At 35.9% G+C, this 20,477-nt stretch overlaps 1 protein-coding gene across 9 annotated transcripts in view; it reads left to right on the plus strand.

Moving 5' to 3' along the window:
• LOC114135611 (dedicator of cytokinesis protein 3) overlaps nt 1–20,477 on the plus strand; it is a 159,174-nt gene that overhangs the window by 82,015 nt on the left and 56,682 nt on the right. For 8 of the 9 annotated variants that reach the window (XM_028003044.1, XM_028003038.1, XM_028003035.1 and 5 more), the window contains exon 5: nt 3,220–3,316. In XM_028003044.1, the coding sequence (XP_027858845.1) occupies nt 3,220–3,316 (97 nt within the window). Of the gene's footprint in view, nt 1–3,219; nt 3,317–15,634; nt 15,834–20,477 lie in introns of those variants that run through there. The other variant, XM_028003042.1, reaches the window with a different exon arrangement.

Below are 20,477 nucleotides of genomic sequence, written 5' to 3' on the forward strand. Positions count from 1 at the left end.
ACAATCTGTGTAATAAAATAGAAGCTGTTCTTAAAAATGGCCTGGAGGACATTTTGAATCCGGAGAACAGTATTTGGACAGAAGGAGCTTTCACTTCTGCTGTCATAGCTGGAGGTGGGATTCAGAGTGTGCTTGACCACAGCAGCAGGAAAATGTGAAGTGTTGTATGTGAAAGGCTTACAGTTATTCACAGTGCAAATCAAATTTAGATCTCCAGATTTTTTTTTGCCTCATGCTCTATATCGACCATAAAGAAAGATGAATGAGTCTAAATTTGAGGAAAATGTTGATAAATTATATTTATGTCTGTGATTTAATTCTCCAAAAAGCACCTTGATGATGTATCCATCCATAAATTTGCCCACTAATCTTTGCAGAGGGGCTGATGACTAAATATAGTTGTCACTGGATGAAAGGTGGGGTACAGCCTTGTCAGGTCTCCAGTCCATCATACTGCAACACAGAGACACACAGGACGAACAAAACACACATACTCACACCCAATGGCAATTTACAGAGGTCAGTTATCTTACAGCAATGTTTTTAGACTGTGGGAGGAAGTCAGTGAGAACATAAAAAACTCCATGCCAGGATTCAAACTCAGAACCTTCTTTTTGCAACACAACAGTGCTACCTACTACACCACCGTGCAGTCAAGATAAATCATGAATATCATCTTGGAATGTATAAATAAAACAAAGTCATTAGGAGATGCATTTAGTGTTTATAAAAGTAAAAGATTGATCAATGACTGGATAAGTGAAGGAACACATGGGGGTTATTAAGGGTCAAAGGGTTGAATGCTTTTAATGTTGGAAGAGCAGCTGTGTGTTTTAAACATTTTTAGGCAAATAAAGGAAAATAGCCAACAGCACTTCTAATCTCTAAAAAAGTTGAAGAAGGGATACAGAAAGTAATTATGAGATTGCTAAATATTTGGATTGGAGATAGCAGAAGGGCAACAAGTAAGAAGAGCCAGCTGGGACAAAGATGACTTGAGACTACCGGAGGACGGAAATCGTGGATCAGAAGTGAGATGTGCAACGATGCTTGATCAGAGGGAATACGAATGCACATTTCCAGAAAAAAAGAGAATAAAAATAAACCAGAATCAAGAAGTCAAAGGCAAAAAGTAAAAATAAAATCTAAAGTAATTATTGGATAGGAGTGTTGCAAGGAGAAAATGGAAGATGAAATGGGAATAGGAAGAAGAGAGAGCATACAAAACTTGAGCTAACTGAAATGGGGCTAACAGGGGTATTATGGTCTGTTTAGAGGTGGCTAGGCCACAGCATGAGGGTGATCCATCCTTATCAGACCTAATTCAGCCACGAAACAGTGTTGTATCATTTTTTACAATGATTTATTTACAAGATGCTATTTTTCTTGTTAAATTTTACACTTCAAAAGAGCTGGGTGTGACTTCAGGGTGAATGCTAAAAAAACAAACAAATAAAAAAAAACAATCTTAAATAATAACTGTACTTATTTAAAATGAATAAACCAAATGACGATAACTTACCTCTCCAAATTTTATACAACACTGAAGGTGTTTAAAGAGATGCTCCAGGGATAAAGGTGTTGATCTACAGCAGATTCATCATACATGCTGTCAATACAACAGAAAGAAAGATATTAGGCTAAAAAGGTGAAGTTAAAACTAACGAACCTTAAACAAGAGCAACATGAAGTGAATGAGGAAAAAGGGAAATGAAGGAAAAATATAAGGAATAGAAGAGGAGAAAAAACCCTGAAACACAATTGATGTGGGTGAACTCAGCAGGCAGTTATCATCTGCTGCTCTGCTGGGAGATCAGCAAATCTGGTACATTGCTCCTATTAATTTATCAGTTATGAAACAGAAGAAGAGTGAGCTGGCTGAGAAATGGGAATACATGGTGAAAAAGAATGAGGATGCAAGAGAAAAATCATGGCATCCATGGCAGGGTAAATAAATAGTAGGGCGCATTATTATTTCTGACTTCCAGCCTGAAACTGTGAGTCAGCTTTCAGTTTTAACCAACAATCTCACCCTCTGGGCAACCATCCTTTTCAAAGAAGAAAGGAAAATAAAAACATAAAATAAGATATAAAATGTGAATCATTTTGTTATGTTCAGAGGTGAAGCAAGATTTTTTCTTTTTCTGATTATTTATTTTACTTAAGCTTTTACTGTTTAAGTTCCTTAAAGGTTATTTAGAAAAAAATATTCCACATCACAGTATTTCATGTCAATATTTCTTCAAGCTTTCTGAAGGTCTTAATCTTCCACCCAGACCTTTTTTAGTGCAGTAGCTCAATAAATCTTTCTTGTTTTTATTAAGGCACAAAAATTCCACAAAAACCTTGGACGGTCACCTGTTGAACGAGGCATCTCTCTGGTTCTTTGTCCAATGTTTCCGTCACAAAAACAACACTTCACATTTCTTCCTCTGGTTTAAATATATTTTTTATGGTTGAAACATTTTCTTTTTTCACCCACCAGTCCACCTGAATCACTAGAAGCAAATTAATATACAATATAGTTGGTTTAAAATTTGTACTTGAAAGTGTGTACAATAAACTTACAAAACATTTTCAGTACATTTTTATTTACCATTTTCTTTAGTATACTGTTATTATTTGTTGAGACCTGTTCATAACTCTGTGACTCTTCCCCTTTAAAGCTTATTTCTGTGAACTCTGTCCTATCTACTCTTTGGTAAAGTGTCCTTCACTACAACTCCAGTTCTACATTTTTTGAAATAATTATCCTGGCTCATTTGCATTACATCATCTTCATCCTACCTTTCCACTGCTGATATTTTAGTTAAACCCTGAATGATAACAATAATCATCCTTTGATACCATCTGGATAGTCTAAGTGCAGAATATGTAATCACATTTCTGTGCTCTTTCGGTTCCCTCAACTTTCACTTTAAATTAAGGTAAAAATAATTTATTATGATACAATAAATCAAGATGTTCCTGTTTATGTATATGTACAGTATGCAATATAGAAATATGAATTGTATAAGGTTTTGCCTGAACTGTATACATATTGATTTGTGAATATATATATCCATAGTATGTATGAGGATAGTATGTGCGTGATATGTTTATTTTTCTGTTGTTTGATATACATCAAAATAAAATAACCCATCAAAAGATCTGTCTCTTATTTGTTTAGTGTTGAAATAATGGCCTGTTAATAAAATATGTGTTTCTTTTTCGGTGCAGACCACATGAGACTGTGGTGCCTCTGGAAGATCCAATTGTGACTGAGGTGACATTAACTCTTCAGGAATGGGCTTTACTATGGAAGCAACTCTATGTGGTAAGCAGCAAACTATGTACAGCAGCTAATGGGTCTCACATACACCATACATTTACAAAAAGGCAATTAAATGACTAAATGTTAAAAAAAATAATGCGATTGTAACAGATATTTTGAAAAAGTAAACAAATCAATCAGGTGTCTCAGGTGGTTATGTCTGTTGCATCAAGGAGAATGCTCTGTCTCTGGAATGGTGGCTGCATGGATAAGATCCAGATCCTGAACTGCATTAAATATGTACAGAAAATAGAGTGAAGAGATAAATGGAAACTTTAGTTTACATGTTTTTTAAATTCATTTTGAAGATGTTACAGAATCAGCAACAACATAACATAAAATATAGTTTATGTTGTTTTCAGTTTAACATTGTTTTGCTTCAGTGAAAAAATAAGTGTGAATTAATGGAGTAGTGATATCTTATTAATTATTGACAACTGTTTGTCTGCACACGTCTCTTTATTTCTGTACTAGAGTCGAAAAGCAAACTGGACTAATGCAATCCAAGACACTAAATGAATTTGCACATACTTTTGCATCAGTTTGTAGTTTCCTTCTCTTTAGACACAAACACAACAGATGCAATGAAATGATCAAAGAGATGGAAAAACTTATGTACTTTATTATTAGTAGTATTTGACTCAAGAAATCAAAACTGGATAATGTTTCTAAAGCTCATTTGACATCTTCTGCTCAGCAAATACCTCTCTGTGATCAGGTTCAGGCTTCTTTTGTAAATTTGAAATTAATCATTTTGCAAAGATGACATAGTCAACACTGGAAAAGCGGATGAATTACACCTTCTTTCACATCTTCGATCACCTTTTTGTAAATCTAACAACAGAACAGGTCACTTTTCCCCCCATTTCCTTCAAAATAATTACCCCCAACTTAAAGCAGGTGGTATTTTTTCCTGTGGTTTATCTAAATAAATATGAGCGGATTTTCCTCTAAATATTTGCGCAATCCCTTGTTTGAATTTGGGCGATATCTGTCAGAGCTGAGAGGGTGCTCAGTAGAGCCATCTTAGACTCAGATGTATGTATTGTTTAGAAATACACACAAGTTTAGCTTTGCAGACTTTAACCACCTGCAAATATGCATCTAAGTACTTTATTCACCTTAAATGGATGATTTCATTAATCCTGGACATGTTTTAGTTGTGCAAATCATTTTTGTCTGATTTCTCAAATGACAAGTTGTCATTTCCTGGCAGTTTGACAGAATGATTTTGGTAATGATGGTTGGTTTCATAATTCTTTCATGTGTGCGGAACTGTGTTTTACATTTTATATTAAACTTTGTGTTCTGGCATTGTTTATTGCTCATTTTTACAGTTAGTCATTTCTTGATGGTTTAAAACTTCTTTGTGTTTCTTAATACTCACTTTGGTGGCATCATAGTAGCTTGAGACTATGATGTGTTATAGTTGTTATACTGTAGGGGAGTCTGAGTGTGAGAATAATGACTCTCAATGTGTCCTGTATTGTTTTTAGGCAGTCATAGCTCATATTCTTATATTTGTATCAACAGGGGTTTGTGTTAAGAATGTTTTCAATACAAACATAATTTTTTTTCATTATGAGCATCACCTACATTTTCATTGTTGCAAATCTGCTGCTGCTGAGACACCCATACGACTGTAGCCCCAAATTTAACATTTGTTTAGAAATAGTTCTGTTTTTGTGTTCTTATGTGATAAAATAAAGAATTTGAACAGGATTTGTTAGTATCTGAAGTTACACATTTCTTTTCTGTGTTGTTTGTTTCAATTAAAGCCAAAGGAGTTTTGTCAAGAACAGAGAAACATTTCAGACTTGCTGCCCTGCAGCATGAAGAAAAAAATGTTGATGCTGATTCTTTGTGGGGAAATCAACTGCACTGATGCAAGTCAGACAAAGACAAATAGCTAACCACTATGCAGATTCAGACTGATGCTTCATGCTGTGTGCACATAATGCCACTTGAGAAACCTGACAATAGTTTTGTCTTGAGCACTGTGAAAAGATAGAGCTGCTCCTGCCACTACTGCACTGAATCTTTTTTTCCCTAGCACCAACAGCAGTTGTTCAGTTTGATGGTAAACCTAATTTTGCCATTTAAAACATTGTTTTTGTTATATTATAGGGAGTGGTTACGACTTTGTACCTTTTGGGTTTTGTATGTTAGCAGCCTGAAACTTGCAATGACACTTATATGGTGCTTCACTGTTATTGAACCAGCCCACAAGCAGAACCCTTTGCCAAACCCAAATTACTCAGAATTTTGACTGTTAGAGGAACTGATGTCTATTTTTTGCACCTGAATTCCTATGATTTTGTTCAAAGTTGAGTCATTCTGCCTTGCTTTCATGTTGGAGATGTCAGGCCAGATCAAAACAACTTTACTATTTGCATAAGGGGCAGTTTGTTTGCAGCCACCCAGTCCATGTACAGTCTAGGAAAGGACAGACAAACCTACTGTGTGCGTAACAGTAACAGTCAAAGCCACGCCTGCAGCATTGTGGCTGCAGCTCTTCTATAAAAGCCACTTCTGGTCAAACCTCACAGAACAGCAGTTGGGTACATCGGAGTAACACTGCAATTCTGAGTTTATGGTGCTGTAGGACATTTTAAAGTTTTAAAGGGAAATCTGTCTTTAATCTTCTGCACTAAGGTTTTCTTGGCCAACCACTCAGTCTACAGTCCTCATTGTTTTTTCAAAAGAACAAAAAGAGCATCGTAAAATCTTGCTAATGGTTAGTCTTGCCATGGTGAATGACATGAGATGGAACAGTCAACACAATTGCACCTTGGTAGCAGCTCAGTAGCTTCATTCTTAGTTTTCAGCCTCCAGAGCTGTTTCTCTTTCAGTTAATGAATGTGTTTTGACCTATATATGAAACAATGATCTCTAGCAACTGTTATGTAGAATTGGTTGATTAAACATTAATTCTACAAAAGCATGTTTTTATCAGATTCTATGCTGGTTCGAAAACAAAGGGTAGTAACACAAATTATTGACGCGATCTTTGGTTTATCAATTTACACTTTGTAAACTGTAAAAAAGTTATATTTTCAAATAACTTTTTATTTATAACTGTTTTTTTAGACCTATCTGGAAGGTTTAGTTTGGTATAGAATTACTGATTATCAAACCTTCATTTTCTTCCTGTTTGCCATTTGTTGGTGATTAAGCATTATTTCAGACCAAGTTACTGAAGAGCTGCAAATGTAACCTATGTTCAGCTGTAGACAATATGATGTGCTGAACATCAGATACATTTCTATTATCAATACTGTGATGTAATGTCAACCAACACCCATTGAGTATTCACAAAACAGAAAATGTAAAATTTTTGCAAAGAGTTTTCAAGATTAATTCTTATTTTTAAGTCAAACTTATGGACATTTTTTGTAGCTCATATAGAAGATGTTTTAAGGTCACATCTGTGGAAAGTAATCTTTTGAAAAGAGGAAGCATGGGACAGATATGGGGACTAAAAACCTCCTCATTCCTTCATGACTAAACATCTGGCCCAAAGCAAGATGTATTACAGATTATCTTTGTTGGTTAAAGATGAAGTCCACATTTATGAACCTATCGTTTTATGCAGGATTTGTGTTTTCTTGCAGTAAAGTTTAGTTCCCTTTCTCATAATGTCTGATTTATAGAACAATATTAAAAGTAATATTCTATGGATGTGAAATGATTAATATTTACACATGATGTTCATTATTTTCATTTTTATCATCTTGTGGAGTATATTTATGTAGAAAGTCAGCTTTTCTGCCTCAGACTGTAGACAGAAAGGTAACTTTATACCTTCTGCAATTCAGATTAAGTGACTTTACCACTAAGTCTTCTTCCTTTGCTTATTTTACATAAATTTTTACTTTAATGATTTGAGTAGAAATAAATCTGCAGCTAAATGGATAAACACTAGGATGATACGGTTTTCGAGTCCTTCCCATATCGGCTCAACAGGGCCAAAAGGCCGGAGTCCACCCTGACGACTCTGATGGCTCAAATTAGCATCCCTTCTTCAATTGTAAATGTGGCCGTTGACCGTCGGGCCAGAAGGTGGGAGTGTGAATTGTCCATGTTGGGGGTGGGTATCTATGATACCTGCAGGAGATCAGATCTCCTGTAGGTAGTGCTCTTCAGTTTAGTTTTGAAGCATACATGAAGTGTTTTTGGAGAGATGTGACCTTTTGCAGCTGATCCATGATGTTGTGCTGCATTATCCAGGTCATTTTGCCAAATGTACATAGAGTTTGCAAAACATACAATCTGTTTCAAAAAATATGCAAAGGTTTTTCTAAAAGAAATTAGTAATGTTTCTCTTTGAAATAAAGCTAAGAGGGTATAACATGACAGTTTAGAAATAAACTAACCAAATTAATTGTGTTGATCCACCTCAAAAAAATCATGCAAAAAGTGTAAGCAAAAGAAATCTGGGAGACTTTGCACATGCAAATTTGCATGCAGCCTTTTGTGCTGTGGAGGATAAATAGGTGACTGCTTCACCTATTTAGTTCACAAGAACTAATGGCATTTATTTCAGTCATAATCTTGCGGGGGGTGACCAAGGTTCCATCACTATGTGACAGCTGGTCAGCAAACCTGGCAAACATGATTGACATGGCAGCACTGAATGCACATGTGCTTTATCAGGCATGCATTGGGGTGCAGGAGAGACGGGTGGACTTCCTGGTTGAGCTTGCAAAAGAGTTCGGTAACTCTCATGTGAGTGAGAAGAAGGCACACAAGGAGAAACTGCTTCGGCAACAACCTTCCACACCCAGCTCAGGCAAAAGGGCGAAGTGTCAGGTCAACCATCGATGCAGGATGCGTGTCCTGAGGCCGAAACATCATCAGTGACCCCTCACACCCCCACCATGGACTGTTCTCCCTGCTGCCCTCTGGAAAGAGGTTCTGCAGCATCCGGTGCAGGTCCACCTGGTTCCGAAACAGCTTTTTCCCACTTGCCATCAGACTGCTGAGCTCTTAACTGGACTGCACTCAAAAACTGGTCTCCACTTTATACCTTGCACATGTACAGAGCTAAATAACTTCTATTTTACTGTCAGTCCTGCACTTTATATTTTATATTTAGATTTATATTCATATTTTATACTGTATTTTATTTTACTCACAACATTGGAACCTCAAACATTATCCTGAGCCGTATGCAACGAAATTTCGTTCTGTATACACCCTGTGCATTGAAAATGACAACAAAGTCAGTCGAAGTCGAAGTCGAAGTCTAAGGAACAATTGTACAACTGTGAGATGCGTTGAGGCCATTACCAGGGTACTGATAAGGTAATGGCCCTATTTACTGAACAAAAGCACCTGCTAGATAAAATCCTTCAGGCCAGTTGGACTATCTAAGCCGAAATAGGTATACGTCAAAATGGCCTAACTCAAGCCATTCTAGTGTAAAGGGAGCATTTCTGTGATTGATGGCTTCATGAAATCTAAATTTGTCTCTATTCCTCCCTTTATCTATTCGGTGGGCTGGTTTCATCACTCATCCTCCTTATGTCCTGCCAGTTCTGTCACACTGTGCTTTTATTCAAAATGAACAGACTTTTGTCTTTCCTTCTTGCCAGAGTTGAAGAGATGAAAGACAGGAATTTTATTGTCAGGGCCCATTTGACATATTTGCTATTTCCAGTTTTACATAGCTCATTTTAATGTCCGGTTAATGGTACTGTAAATCCAGCATCAAGAGCATTTCATGATTTAAGTATAAATACCATGTGGATTAATAATAAGGACATAAATACAAAAATAACCTGAAGGAGCTGAATGAGGGGGACTGAATGCTTTAGTAATGTGGTGCATTAATGTGTTTTTAGGCAGATAAAAAGAACAAAAATGCTGGTAAGAACAAATTTTGTTTCACTGAGAAGGTTGTCTCATAATAGGATAGTATAAACACACTGAAAAGCTTTTTTAAAGCAGGTTGTAGCCATGGCTGATATGTGGGTTGTGAAATGTGGAAGTGTGTGAAAAACATTTATCCAGATAATGTTTGAATGCCAACCATGCCAGCTGTAGCACGAAGTTGGATATTTTTGAGGATATTTGTTTGGTTACACTGCAACAGAATTGTAACCGTAAACGTTACCGCTGCATAGTTCACCTTAAAATCAAATTGGTCATAAAATCAAAGACCGACCTTTGTTTGAACTATGAGATGTAAGTGAAGTTGTGGGGAAGCAGGAGACAATAAGTCATCAAAAATCATAATTTAGCAAGTTCTCCTGCTATGTTATTCTTTTAAATGTTTTGATTTTTAAATATTCTTCATTTTTATAGTAATAATTCACAAATGTTTAAATGGCAGTTCCATCTATAGCACACCATTTTTTCCCCCATAACCTTTACTTATAATCATAGCTCATCAGAGCAATTAAAGCTTCACACAGCTTGAGGGACAGTTGTGTAAACAGCCTCCCAGGACACTAAAAGTGAAAACTGTATTTCTTAGCTTCTAAATTTTAGGTCAGAGATGCTAATTTGCAAGAACTCATAAGTGTACTCCTGGATAATCTTATTCCTCTCTCCATTTAGTATAGTAATCAGACTCCCATGCATTCTACAGTAGAGAAAATATGTTCTTCTTGAAATGATTGAGAGTTGGTAAATGCAACCTTTACATAGAATGTGACATGAACTAACCAGAACTAAATCATGGGGCAAATGTTGTGAAAAATTATGTGTAAAGAAAAAGAGAGAAGAGTGTGAGTTTCAGTTAGCCATGGCAAATCACTGATTACCATGTGTTTTTATTTTTGTTTTATTTTTGCATGATTTCAGATTATTTCTTTTTTTAAAGCAATGTAAATAATCACTATTTTCAGAAAGAATTAGAACAATTGTATAAAAAATGCTAGGGTGAAACATTTATTTTTCAATAACACTTAGTTCATTGTTCTAATTTAGAAAAGAAAAGCATTTTTACTAATGGAAAACATCAAATTTTAATATTTGCAGGACAGCATGTCTTGCCCAAAGTGCTTCTGTTGTTTGACTTTTGTGTTGCATTTGGCATCATTGTATGGTCATCACCTCTTATCGCGACTGTATGTAGGCAATAGAGACAATTTTATCAAATAAAAATAATTCTGTCAAAAGAAGTCTTTAATGGTCTAAAATTCCCAGTTATATGTTGTTCCATCTTGTTTAATTCAACAGAGGTTCTAGCAAAATCTAACGTGCAGATAATAACCTTGACGGTACTAGCCTCTCTGGTCTTTTTGGTGTCTAATAATATGTGAATATGTGAGCCAGCAGTTTAAGTATGAAGCAATAGAGAGTGTTAGCCTGGATACATAATTCATGTTTGTGTGGCGTTAATGAGAGAGAGAGATGTTAACCACCAGAGACAAGACTAACTCTCAGAAATTAACGACACATACAATCATGGTAAACCGGATTACAGTCCATGTACCCTCCCTTCTTGATACAGGTGTTCCCTTATGGCATTAACCTCCTCCAAGGTCTGAAATCAAACATTGTTCAGGTGTAAAGTTTGTGAATAGATGGTTTAACCTCCAACTAACCTTTGTTTTCAGTCAAGAATCTTCACAAAAATCTAATTTTACCCACTGATACATGACCTGTAACCATTCATGCCTTTGGGGATACACTGCTTACTTCTTATCTGGTGTCCCTGTTTCAACAAGTCAGAGCTGTGTTGGGGCCCCAAGGGGTCTCTGTATAGTGTTAACACATGTAAGGATGCTTTCACTTATCTGCCATCAGTGTCAGGCAGCAGACATTGGTTACTGAACCAACCTGCAGATCCACAATAGTATGCTCAGTTCTCAGTAAGTAGATATCAACAATAACTGCGTTGAGTGGAAGGCTTAAGTGAAACACACAGATATTCACAGAGCAACACAGAAATGCATCCTTTATTTTAGTCTCAGTGTGGTGGCACTTTTATCATTTACGGTCTTTTCTTGTAAAATTTGCCCACAATTTTATCGTATGCTCTCTGTCTGTTGTATATATGCTGCCACCCTGAACTGATGTGAGATAGTGTGTGTTAGAAAGGGAATAATTAAGAGAAATGCAGTCAATTATAAATAAATAAAAATACAAGGAAAATAAATAGTTGGAGAAAGAGAATCTAAACTAATTTATGCAAAAATATTTGCTCTTCGCACAGCAATAGAAACCGTATGAGTTACGGTTTAAGGTTTATTTTCACCTTAGTTTCTGCCAACCTGGTACCATTTTGTAATACTTTCTTTAATGTACCCAAATAGTAGTGGCCTGTCTCTCCCTTGCTTCTCTGACATAGTTTGTCTCATTCTTTTAATTTTTTTTCCATCTGTCGCCTCTTATTCTGATGTCAATGTAGTTAGAATGACTCGCGTTGTCCTGTATGTGTGTAGGCAGGCTAAAGAAAGAGGGAGGAGGGGTAACACTGACAACTGAACAATAAAAGAGAGATGTGGAGACTGGGATAAATGCAGAAAGACACATTTCTTTGCGGTGAAATGAGCAGACAAGATTATGTTGATGTCTGTGTGTTCAGAAGCTGAGACGAAAGAAAGGAGGTGTGACAGAAGAGGAGGAGGCAGATTGTACAGAAACCAGTACTTTTTTTTTACTTTACAAGAAAAAAAAAACATTCTTTGGTGCTGAAGAGTCCAATATTTCAGAAAAGTGCCAGAAGTTTGATGTTCAGGTTGCAAAGTTCACCTAGTCAAATGTTTTTTCTAAATTTTTACATGAAAGTCAGTAAAATAGTATTTTCAAATCAGGCCATAATAAACTAATTCAATTATTGGCTGTCTTGTGTTTAAAAAAAGATAGGTTGTCAAAAATGCAGGAAAAAATACAAACATGGTAGAAAAATAGTTAAAAAATTGGTTAATAAATTAATTGGCTCGTGTAGGGAACCCAACTAAGTGCTATATCAAATCATTGCATCAAGACTAATCCGACAAAAAGCGCATAGTCCGGGTATATTGCCATACTGCCTTACTGACACAGTAAAGGTGTATAATTGTCAAACAAGGACGCAGTATGAGAGCTGAATGTGTAACTAACAGTATACAACATCCACACAAAAAACTGCAGAAACACATTACTTTGAGAGTGTTGTTGTGTGACTTTGGGGATAAAAAGAAAACATGTTTTTTTTTGTGAGGCCAAGCACTAAGCTTCTTATGTCATAGCTATTTCACATTTTCCCGAGAGAGCAAACTGCAGCAACCCATTAAAAGGTGAAAAGCCCTGGAGGGAAGTACAGCTGAATGCTGCTACATTACAGTAATGCTCCAGAGAAAAGGAGGAGAAAAGGGGCCTAGCAACTCATAATATTACACATTGCACTTCTTCAGTGGAATTACACTATCCATGTGTAATTCTGTGTAATTCTTGGAATCCACTTGTCATGCTGGGAAACCTGTGCATGCAGATGACGGATGTTAGCAGGAAGTGCTGGAACTGTGTTCCATGCAGATTGTAGACTGTCCTATTGAACAGTTGGTGCTTGGAGAAATTTTCAGGACCAAACCTGTGAACATAATGCTTATGCAATGTATGGGTACTACTTCTATTTGCAACTCTTATTCTAGAATAAAATGAAATATGCATAAATCTGAGCGGTTCATAAACAGCTTGTGAAAATATGTTTGTATAGACTTACAGCTTGGCTTGCAAGAAAAATCCAGACTTTCTTTTGCACATTAGGTGACACATATGTGTGCAGTAAAGTGAGAATTTGAGTTGATTTAAAGCCAAAGAACACCAGAAAACAACAACTTTAGTAAAAAAATGTCAGCTCCTTTTTCTCCCTTGCATCTCCATGGTTTGTGGAAGCAACATATTTATAGTATCCCCCAATTACAAAAGAAAAGAAGGAAAGATGGGATAAACAGGGCTGTACAGCAAACAGATAAAGACACAAGGTGAAGTAGGAAAGGTTTTCGATTTCATACCTGAAGTTCTTCTTGATGAATTCTAGAAGCACAGAACAAGGAGTGAGTTAAGAGAAAGGAGGAGGAGATAGTTTTTCCTTTTGTGCTTGTAGGCATATTTTCAGGGATGCACCAGTGTGAAAATTTGGGCTGGTAAAGATATCCGATATTGCTGTTATGACCCATTATCAATATCTACCAATATACTACATATTATATGTGATTGCCTATCCCTTTGTGACCATAACGAAATGATCACACCACGTCTTCTTCCTTTAAACACCCAGCAGTCCTGCCCTGCGTCACTGTTACTGTCACATACCTAAACATTTACCACATGGTGAACCCCTGTGCCTTCACTAACACATACACAAATAGACCGATTTGTTTAAAAAAAAAAAAGTTTCTAAGTAGCTGCTGACAGTTTTAGATACAAAAATTAAATATGACAGGAAAATGAGATATGATGAACAAGAGAGACTTGGAGTCATCTGTATTCCAACTTTGTGATCACAGTAGTGCCCTGGTAGATATAATGTTCATTAGATATTCGTTCCTACAAATCTACACATTTCAAAAAACATCTAGAACTATAAAAATGTCTAAAGATCTCTGTTCTTTTTTCTGCAAAGCCAATATATTTGCAAGAAAGATGGAAATTTGTGGAGGAAATTACTCCTTTGAAACATTTGGTCAGCAAAATGGGCAAGGTCAAGTGAGAAATAAGTTGAATTTGTCAAAGAAGTGAGAAACTTATTGACTTGCAGTCTTGAAATTGAAATGTCTATTTTGATAAATGTCTAGCTAAAATTAGAAGTGAAATTTTATATTTATACATTCTATTAAGATAGTTTGGTATAATATTCAAATTATTTGCTATCTCTAGTAACATCAAAAGTAGATTTTCTTTATTCATATATTCTAAAAGCACAGTTGTAATGTGAAAGTCATCTCCTTTGAAGTTATGAAGTTTGATTGATTTATGAGACGACTTTTAATATACCCTGTCTGTCGGCCACTGATGTTGGTGTTAGTTTGTGTTTGCAGTAGACAGCAGAGAGCTGTCTGATCTGTTCTCTCTCCTGTCAGACATTTGGCTTATAGATTTTGACTGACATTTTTCTGTAATGAAACAAACATGATACTTAAACAGTTCCTGGGATTTTGGATTTTCTTGTTCATCTGTGTATACTATGTGCCTGTTATGTTTGATGAGATGGGAATTTGGTTGTAATGCAGTACTTTGTTCACTTTTCAGAAGTGAACAGACACTTTGAAGTTGAAGTCATGGAAAATACATTGTGGTCCCAAAATTGCATGGTTGTGGTGCACTGTTCAATTTCCTGCACAGAAGCCAAACAATTTAAAAATCATCATCTACAGGAAAATTTTTTTTGTGCTCTAATTTAACAGTTCTCATATAATTTCCTTGGATATTTAAGTTTTTTCTTTTTTCAACAAAAACAAAGGCGGAAAGGATTGGACTGTGTGCTGCTTAACCTGTACAGTTTAACTCAGGGGTGGGCAATCCTGGTCCTCGAGGGCCGGTGTCCTGCAACTCTTAGATGTCTCCCGGATCTGACACACTTGAATCCAATAGTTGAATCACCTCCTAAGTGCAGTCAAGTTCTCCAGAGTCCTGATAATGACGTCATTATTTGACTCAGGTGTGTTGAAGTAGAGATACATCTAAAAGTTGCCCGGAGACCGGCCCTCGAGGCCTGGAGTTGCCCACCCCTGGTTTAACTTAACTTCTACTATGGAAAATATATGTTACACAAGCACTTAATTCAGCACAAATGGGTTACTATTTTCTAAATGAGGCAGAAGGTAGCAAATTGGGAGCTAAGGATCAGAAGTGCATGCTTAGATCAGAGCTCTATATAGTGACCTAGCATGACAGCTACAGTGGATTCAAGGTGTCTTTGCGGTCTCTTCTAAAGGTGGAACGTTTCCAAAATAAATGTCTGAATATACAAGCTGTGTCCAGACTGTGGTCTCGTGTAAACATAGCCTCATAGTGCTGCTAACACTTTGTCTGTCTATTCCCCTATCTCTCACTTGCTGCTTTCTATCTTTTATGAACGCTCAAATATCACACATTCCATTTGAAAGTCTCTCCATGGGCAACAGCCTGAGGATGTAAACTCTGTTGCTGTCAAATTTCTTCATCATCAGGTGTTCTGTATATCACTATCTTTAGAGAAAACACCTCGCTATGTCTTTTCTCAGCTTCCTGCTCTCTTGAACATTGCAAAAGTGGAGGTTGGAGCTGCAGACTGGCCCATGGGTGGGTGGCACAAAGAGACTGGGGGGGGGGGGATGGAAACTGGGAGCAGGTCAGAGGAAGAGAGAGAGAGAGGAAGCATAAGGCATTGGTAGAGGCTGAAACACAAGCAGAGAGGGAGAGAGAGAGTGGTAGTGTTGCTGCTGTAGAAACACTACCAGATCTAAAATCGTTTGATAGGCTGTGAGTTTTCTGTTGTCTGCCGGTTTGGACTGCTGGTTGCCAGTCCAAACCACAGAAAACGAGAGCAGGGGAGGAAACTGAGAAACAGAACTAGTGGACCTATCATCCCTCCATCACGCATGTGAGTTGCTGCTTTCTTCTCTTAAATCTAGCTGTGCAGTTGGACTGTTTCAGAACGCTGCTTGTGTCATGTTGGTGAGCATTAGAATGTTTTAGCACAGAAAGGAAAAGTGTCTTGGGTCTCTACTTTAAGCTAAATATTAGAATGCTTTTCACTATATATCCAGAATCATTCAATAAGTGCAGTGTCATAAATTTGCTAAGATGACTCACCCATCGTTGCCATGGTGACAAGGCCCTTGTTTGGCATACAGTTGCTGGTTTTATGTTTCTTTGATAGAAAAGTGTATGAAATCATATCTAATTCATCTTTTTCATGCATATTTATTTTTCTTTGACAGTAACATGTTAATGTGAATAACCTTTGAGTTTCATATATCAGTTAATGTTGTACTACTGTATAATGAAATGTTAAAAAGACCAAACTCTAAAGCTTTGTTTAATAACTGCTCAGGTTAAATACCTTTAAATTTAGAAGCTTTCATTAACAATTTTTCTCTCAGGAAGTGAAACAAACTATTCTCACTAAAATGTTTTTTTATAATTAATTTCTGCTGTTTCAGGTTATCTCATTTTGTCACTTAGAACACTTTTTGACAAGACTTTTAAATTATATAAAAAGTCTGAAGTTCTTGGTTTATTACATCTTTTAAAAAATCATATGACTTGCATGTAGCGCAAAATGTTTTAATGAAAATATATTCATGCATTTGTTATTAAATTTGCTTAAAACTTACAACAAAAGAAATACCACTTCATGACTACATCTTGCTTTTCAGTAAAGCATAATCTAATTTTAAAATAATTTTATTTAAATGTGACAAGCATAATTACTTTGTGTCTCAACAAATTAAGTTTCTTTCTTTACACACATAAGTTAAGAAACAGCAAATAAATAAATAGGTTAAATTAAAAGTGTAGGAGAAAAATTAAATTAAATCTATGTTTTATCGAGTAAACTCTTTTACAAGAAAAAAGTAGCAAACCAAATTGAACATTTTTAACAACAGAAATATAGATTGAGAAATTAGCACAATTTCTTAAAATTGATTTCTCCCTAAGATTGATTTTCTCTTAAAAATATACCTGGTATAAAGTATATTTGTGTTAAAAAAGGTAGTACATTTTATAATAAAATGAAAACTTTATTATTGTTATTAATTTTTGCTGAGGTCATGAGCTAATTTTTAGCTTGTCTTCCATAATTTAATTTATGTACCTTGTTAATAATTCGTCGTTGGGGTTTTAGTTAAATTGTTTATGAACAAAACTTATACATACAGTTGTTCATTTGGCTTCATAAAGTAAGATCTTTGCTTTGAATGATGCAGCTCTATTTCTAACAACTCTTATAGCATCATGCTGTAAGGTCTTTATGTTTCAGTCAGAGCTGTAGGTTGAATCTCGGCTGATTATGCCTAAAAATAATGTGGGAACAGAGTCTGGACTGACTTCCTGCAGACACCGATTAGAGTTTGGACTTTTTGAATTGCTAGCATAAAGGATGATTTCATCTTTAAACAGGTGGACCAGAGTGGAAACACTCAGAGTAAATCATTTCAATGTAGGATTAACTACCAAAGTCAAAAGTACATGTTAATGATTCAGATAAACATTATTTTACTTTGTTGCTCAATTAAGCAGTTATGCAATCATTTAGTGAATTTTATTTGCTGACCAAAGAAAATGACGAGATAACAAACATTATCCTCTATTTTCTTTTGTCAATGCTTCTAAAATCATTCCTCCCTTCTAAATGGTTTCATTACAGTGAAATTAAATTTTCTTTCATCAGAAACATACACAGTAGATGTTGCACTTATGTGTTCTGTGTAAATCTATTGAATAATATTTTAATCTGTATTGAAATTTGTGCTGCATTTTGCCGCAGTACCTAGTTGGAGCCTTTCCTGCCTTCTCAGGTGCTGTAAACAAACACTGCGATTCACAGTGTAGTTTTTACATAATGTCTCCTCCGGTGTACCAGTCACTGTGCCAGTCTGAATTATTTCCAGTTGTGAGATTTTGCCTCACAGTGAGAATCACCCACTGAGAAATGCACGTGTGAACAGGCGGCTATGGAGAACATTTGTACTTGATACCTTCAGGCATTCTTTGGTTTTTGTTGTTTAGAGTTCTGATCTGCATGCAGAGTATTTCCCCCCTCCTTCCACAATGTAAAGTAGCTAACCAGTTTCTGAACCTTTTACCCTGTTTGCACGGTAAAGCAAACTGATCTTCAAAAGCTGGAGATGTTCATCATCTACGTCTGATGTACACAGTAGAATTTGTGCACTTGAGTATGTTTTAATATATTTTTAGAATACTTTAATCACAATGAAATGCATTGTTTGACAAAAAATTTTAAATTTGTCATTTTTGACATTTGGAGTAAAAAATAAATACATTTATTTTATAGCTTGTTTTTATTGACTGTGCCTTTTTTTGTTTGTTTTGTTATTGATGATCAAGCATCAGATGATCTAATGGAGATCATCAAATCTTCCATGTAAACTTGAAATAGAGCAGCTGAGTTTTAACCTCTAATATCAATACAGAAACCTAACTAATCTAAAACTGTGCAGTAAAAAGTTACATTTCATTGATTCATTCTGAGCTTTTCATTACTTGTGTCACTCAGTGATTTAACTTTTACAGTTGGAGGGTAGACTGTCTTTCCTGTGTTGACCTCTTCAAGAACACACAGCGTGAGCTGAGCCAGGCTAGCTTCCCTGCTATCGCATGCTGCTCCTGCCATCTTTCTGTGTGTGTGTTTTGTGTGTCTTTCCTGAAAGGGTTCAGACAAGGTTATGTGAGGATTTGGGATGATCACAGGCACAAGACAGAGCACACATACACAAACACACCAACATGCACTAACATACTCACACACACCCCATATTGCATGCTGCATGGTGCCGAACTCCTGCTAGAACTCCTGCCCTGCTAACGTTTTTGACAGCTTGGGTTTGCCGGTGGCTTAGTTCAGTGGATTCATAGTTCAGAGGAGGACATATTAATTATCTGATGCCGCTCTACTAGAGTCAGACAGTAAATATTCTAAACATCCCAGTGTTTCCATGCTGTCTAAGCATAAATGCAGAGAAAACCAAATTTAGTTTTTAACACTTCTTACAGAGAAAACTCAAATAATTCTGTAAAAAGTTTAAATACATGCACCTATACAAGATAAACATAACATACTGTGAAAAATGTGAAAATTTGAAGAAAGTGCATTGTAATTGTTTGGGAATTAGGAAAGCCTGTTAAAACATATATGTTTTCAAATGCCTCATAAAAATGTCAGAAGTGGGTAAAGTGCATTTCACCATCATGGAGTTACAGATCTTAAAGCCTCTATCCCCTTTAGTTTTAAATCTGGTACGAGAGGCAGCCAGTAAACCGTCAGCTCACTGCAGATACCGTCCATCTGGTGAAACAGGCCAGACAGATACAGGCATATCTCACCATACAGGGAGCAACATATCTAACACTGTAAAGCATGATATCACTACAGCTATATGTAACAACTTTATACTGGAACCTGGAACTAACTAGCTCCACAAAACTATTCCTAACAAAATCATAGCAATCATTTTTCCAATAAATATTTACAACCATCAAAATGTTAAGTTTTTTTAATTTTGCTCCTCAAATAATTATGATGACTAAAGAAATTCAACATGACAGAAAATAATTACATATTGAAACCCTTTTGACTTTCTGAAGATATTTCAATCAAGTATTAATATGTTTTTCTGCAAGCTCAAGTGTGTTTTGAGAGGATTTCATACTCACTTATCCTTGAAGCCTTAACAGCACTCATAGAAAATTTGCTGGTGCAGTCAATTAACATTTTACTTACACAGGTTACATTTTATTCATCTGCAGCTCAGCCTTTGATAGATGGTAATGATGCTTTTTCAAGTCATGTGTCACATTTCTCCTGATAGTTAAACCACTGCACACCAATGCAAGCAATAACGGAAAGTAACAGCCAGCTGGTCTCTTTAATAAACTAGTTAAACCACTTACATTTTAATCTCTGAGTCCCACACCACTTTCAGAAAGCCAGGGCTCTCTGAAATATTTTACATCAAACTTTGAGAAAGTTGCTTTTATGTGCCAGTTTTAAAAGATGGTAGTTTTTGCATGTTAGTGCTATTGTGTTCCTCTGAAGTCAAAGTAAAAGGTATTAAAGGTAACAACTTCTGCTTAAAAAATAAACTTGTATTTCGTGTAGAATAATTGAGACCTGATTTGACAAGTCCAGACGTTGGACTTTGAAGTAAATTGATCTCAGCCCAAATGGAAGAAAATAAAGAAATATGTTCACTCCTCATTCACTGGTCATGCAAATAGAAAATAGAACACTTGTTTATGAATAAACATTGACTTTTTTTTCTTTATTTTGCCTCACTGCACCTTACAGGCAGCATGACCCTGAGCAGGAAGCCATATCACCAATCTAAGAAATACACTGATTGTATGAATCAACATATAATCAGCTTTAAAATAACATAGAGAAGAAAATAAAAGTTGTGATGTTAGTGTTGGTTATTCATGAAAGTAAGTGAAAATTTCATTTCAAATTGTGTAACACATTTTGTAAGTAAATTATTTAATGTGCAGTAATATTTATATC

The sequence above is a fragment of the Xiphophorus couchianus genome, chromosome 20 (genome assembly GCF_001444195.1).
Source record: "Xiphophorus couchianus chromosome 20, X_couchianus-1.0, whole genome shotgun sequence".
NCBI lineage: Eukaryota > Metazoa > Chordata > Actinopteri > Cyprinodontiformes > Poeciliidae > Xiphophorus > Xiphophorus couchianus.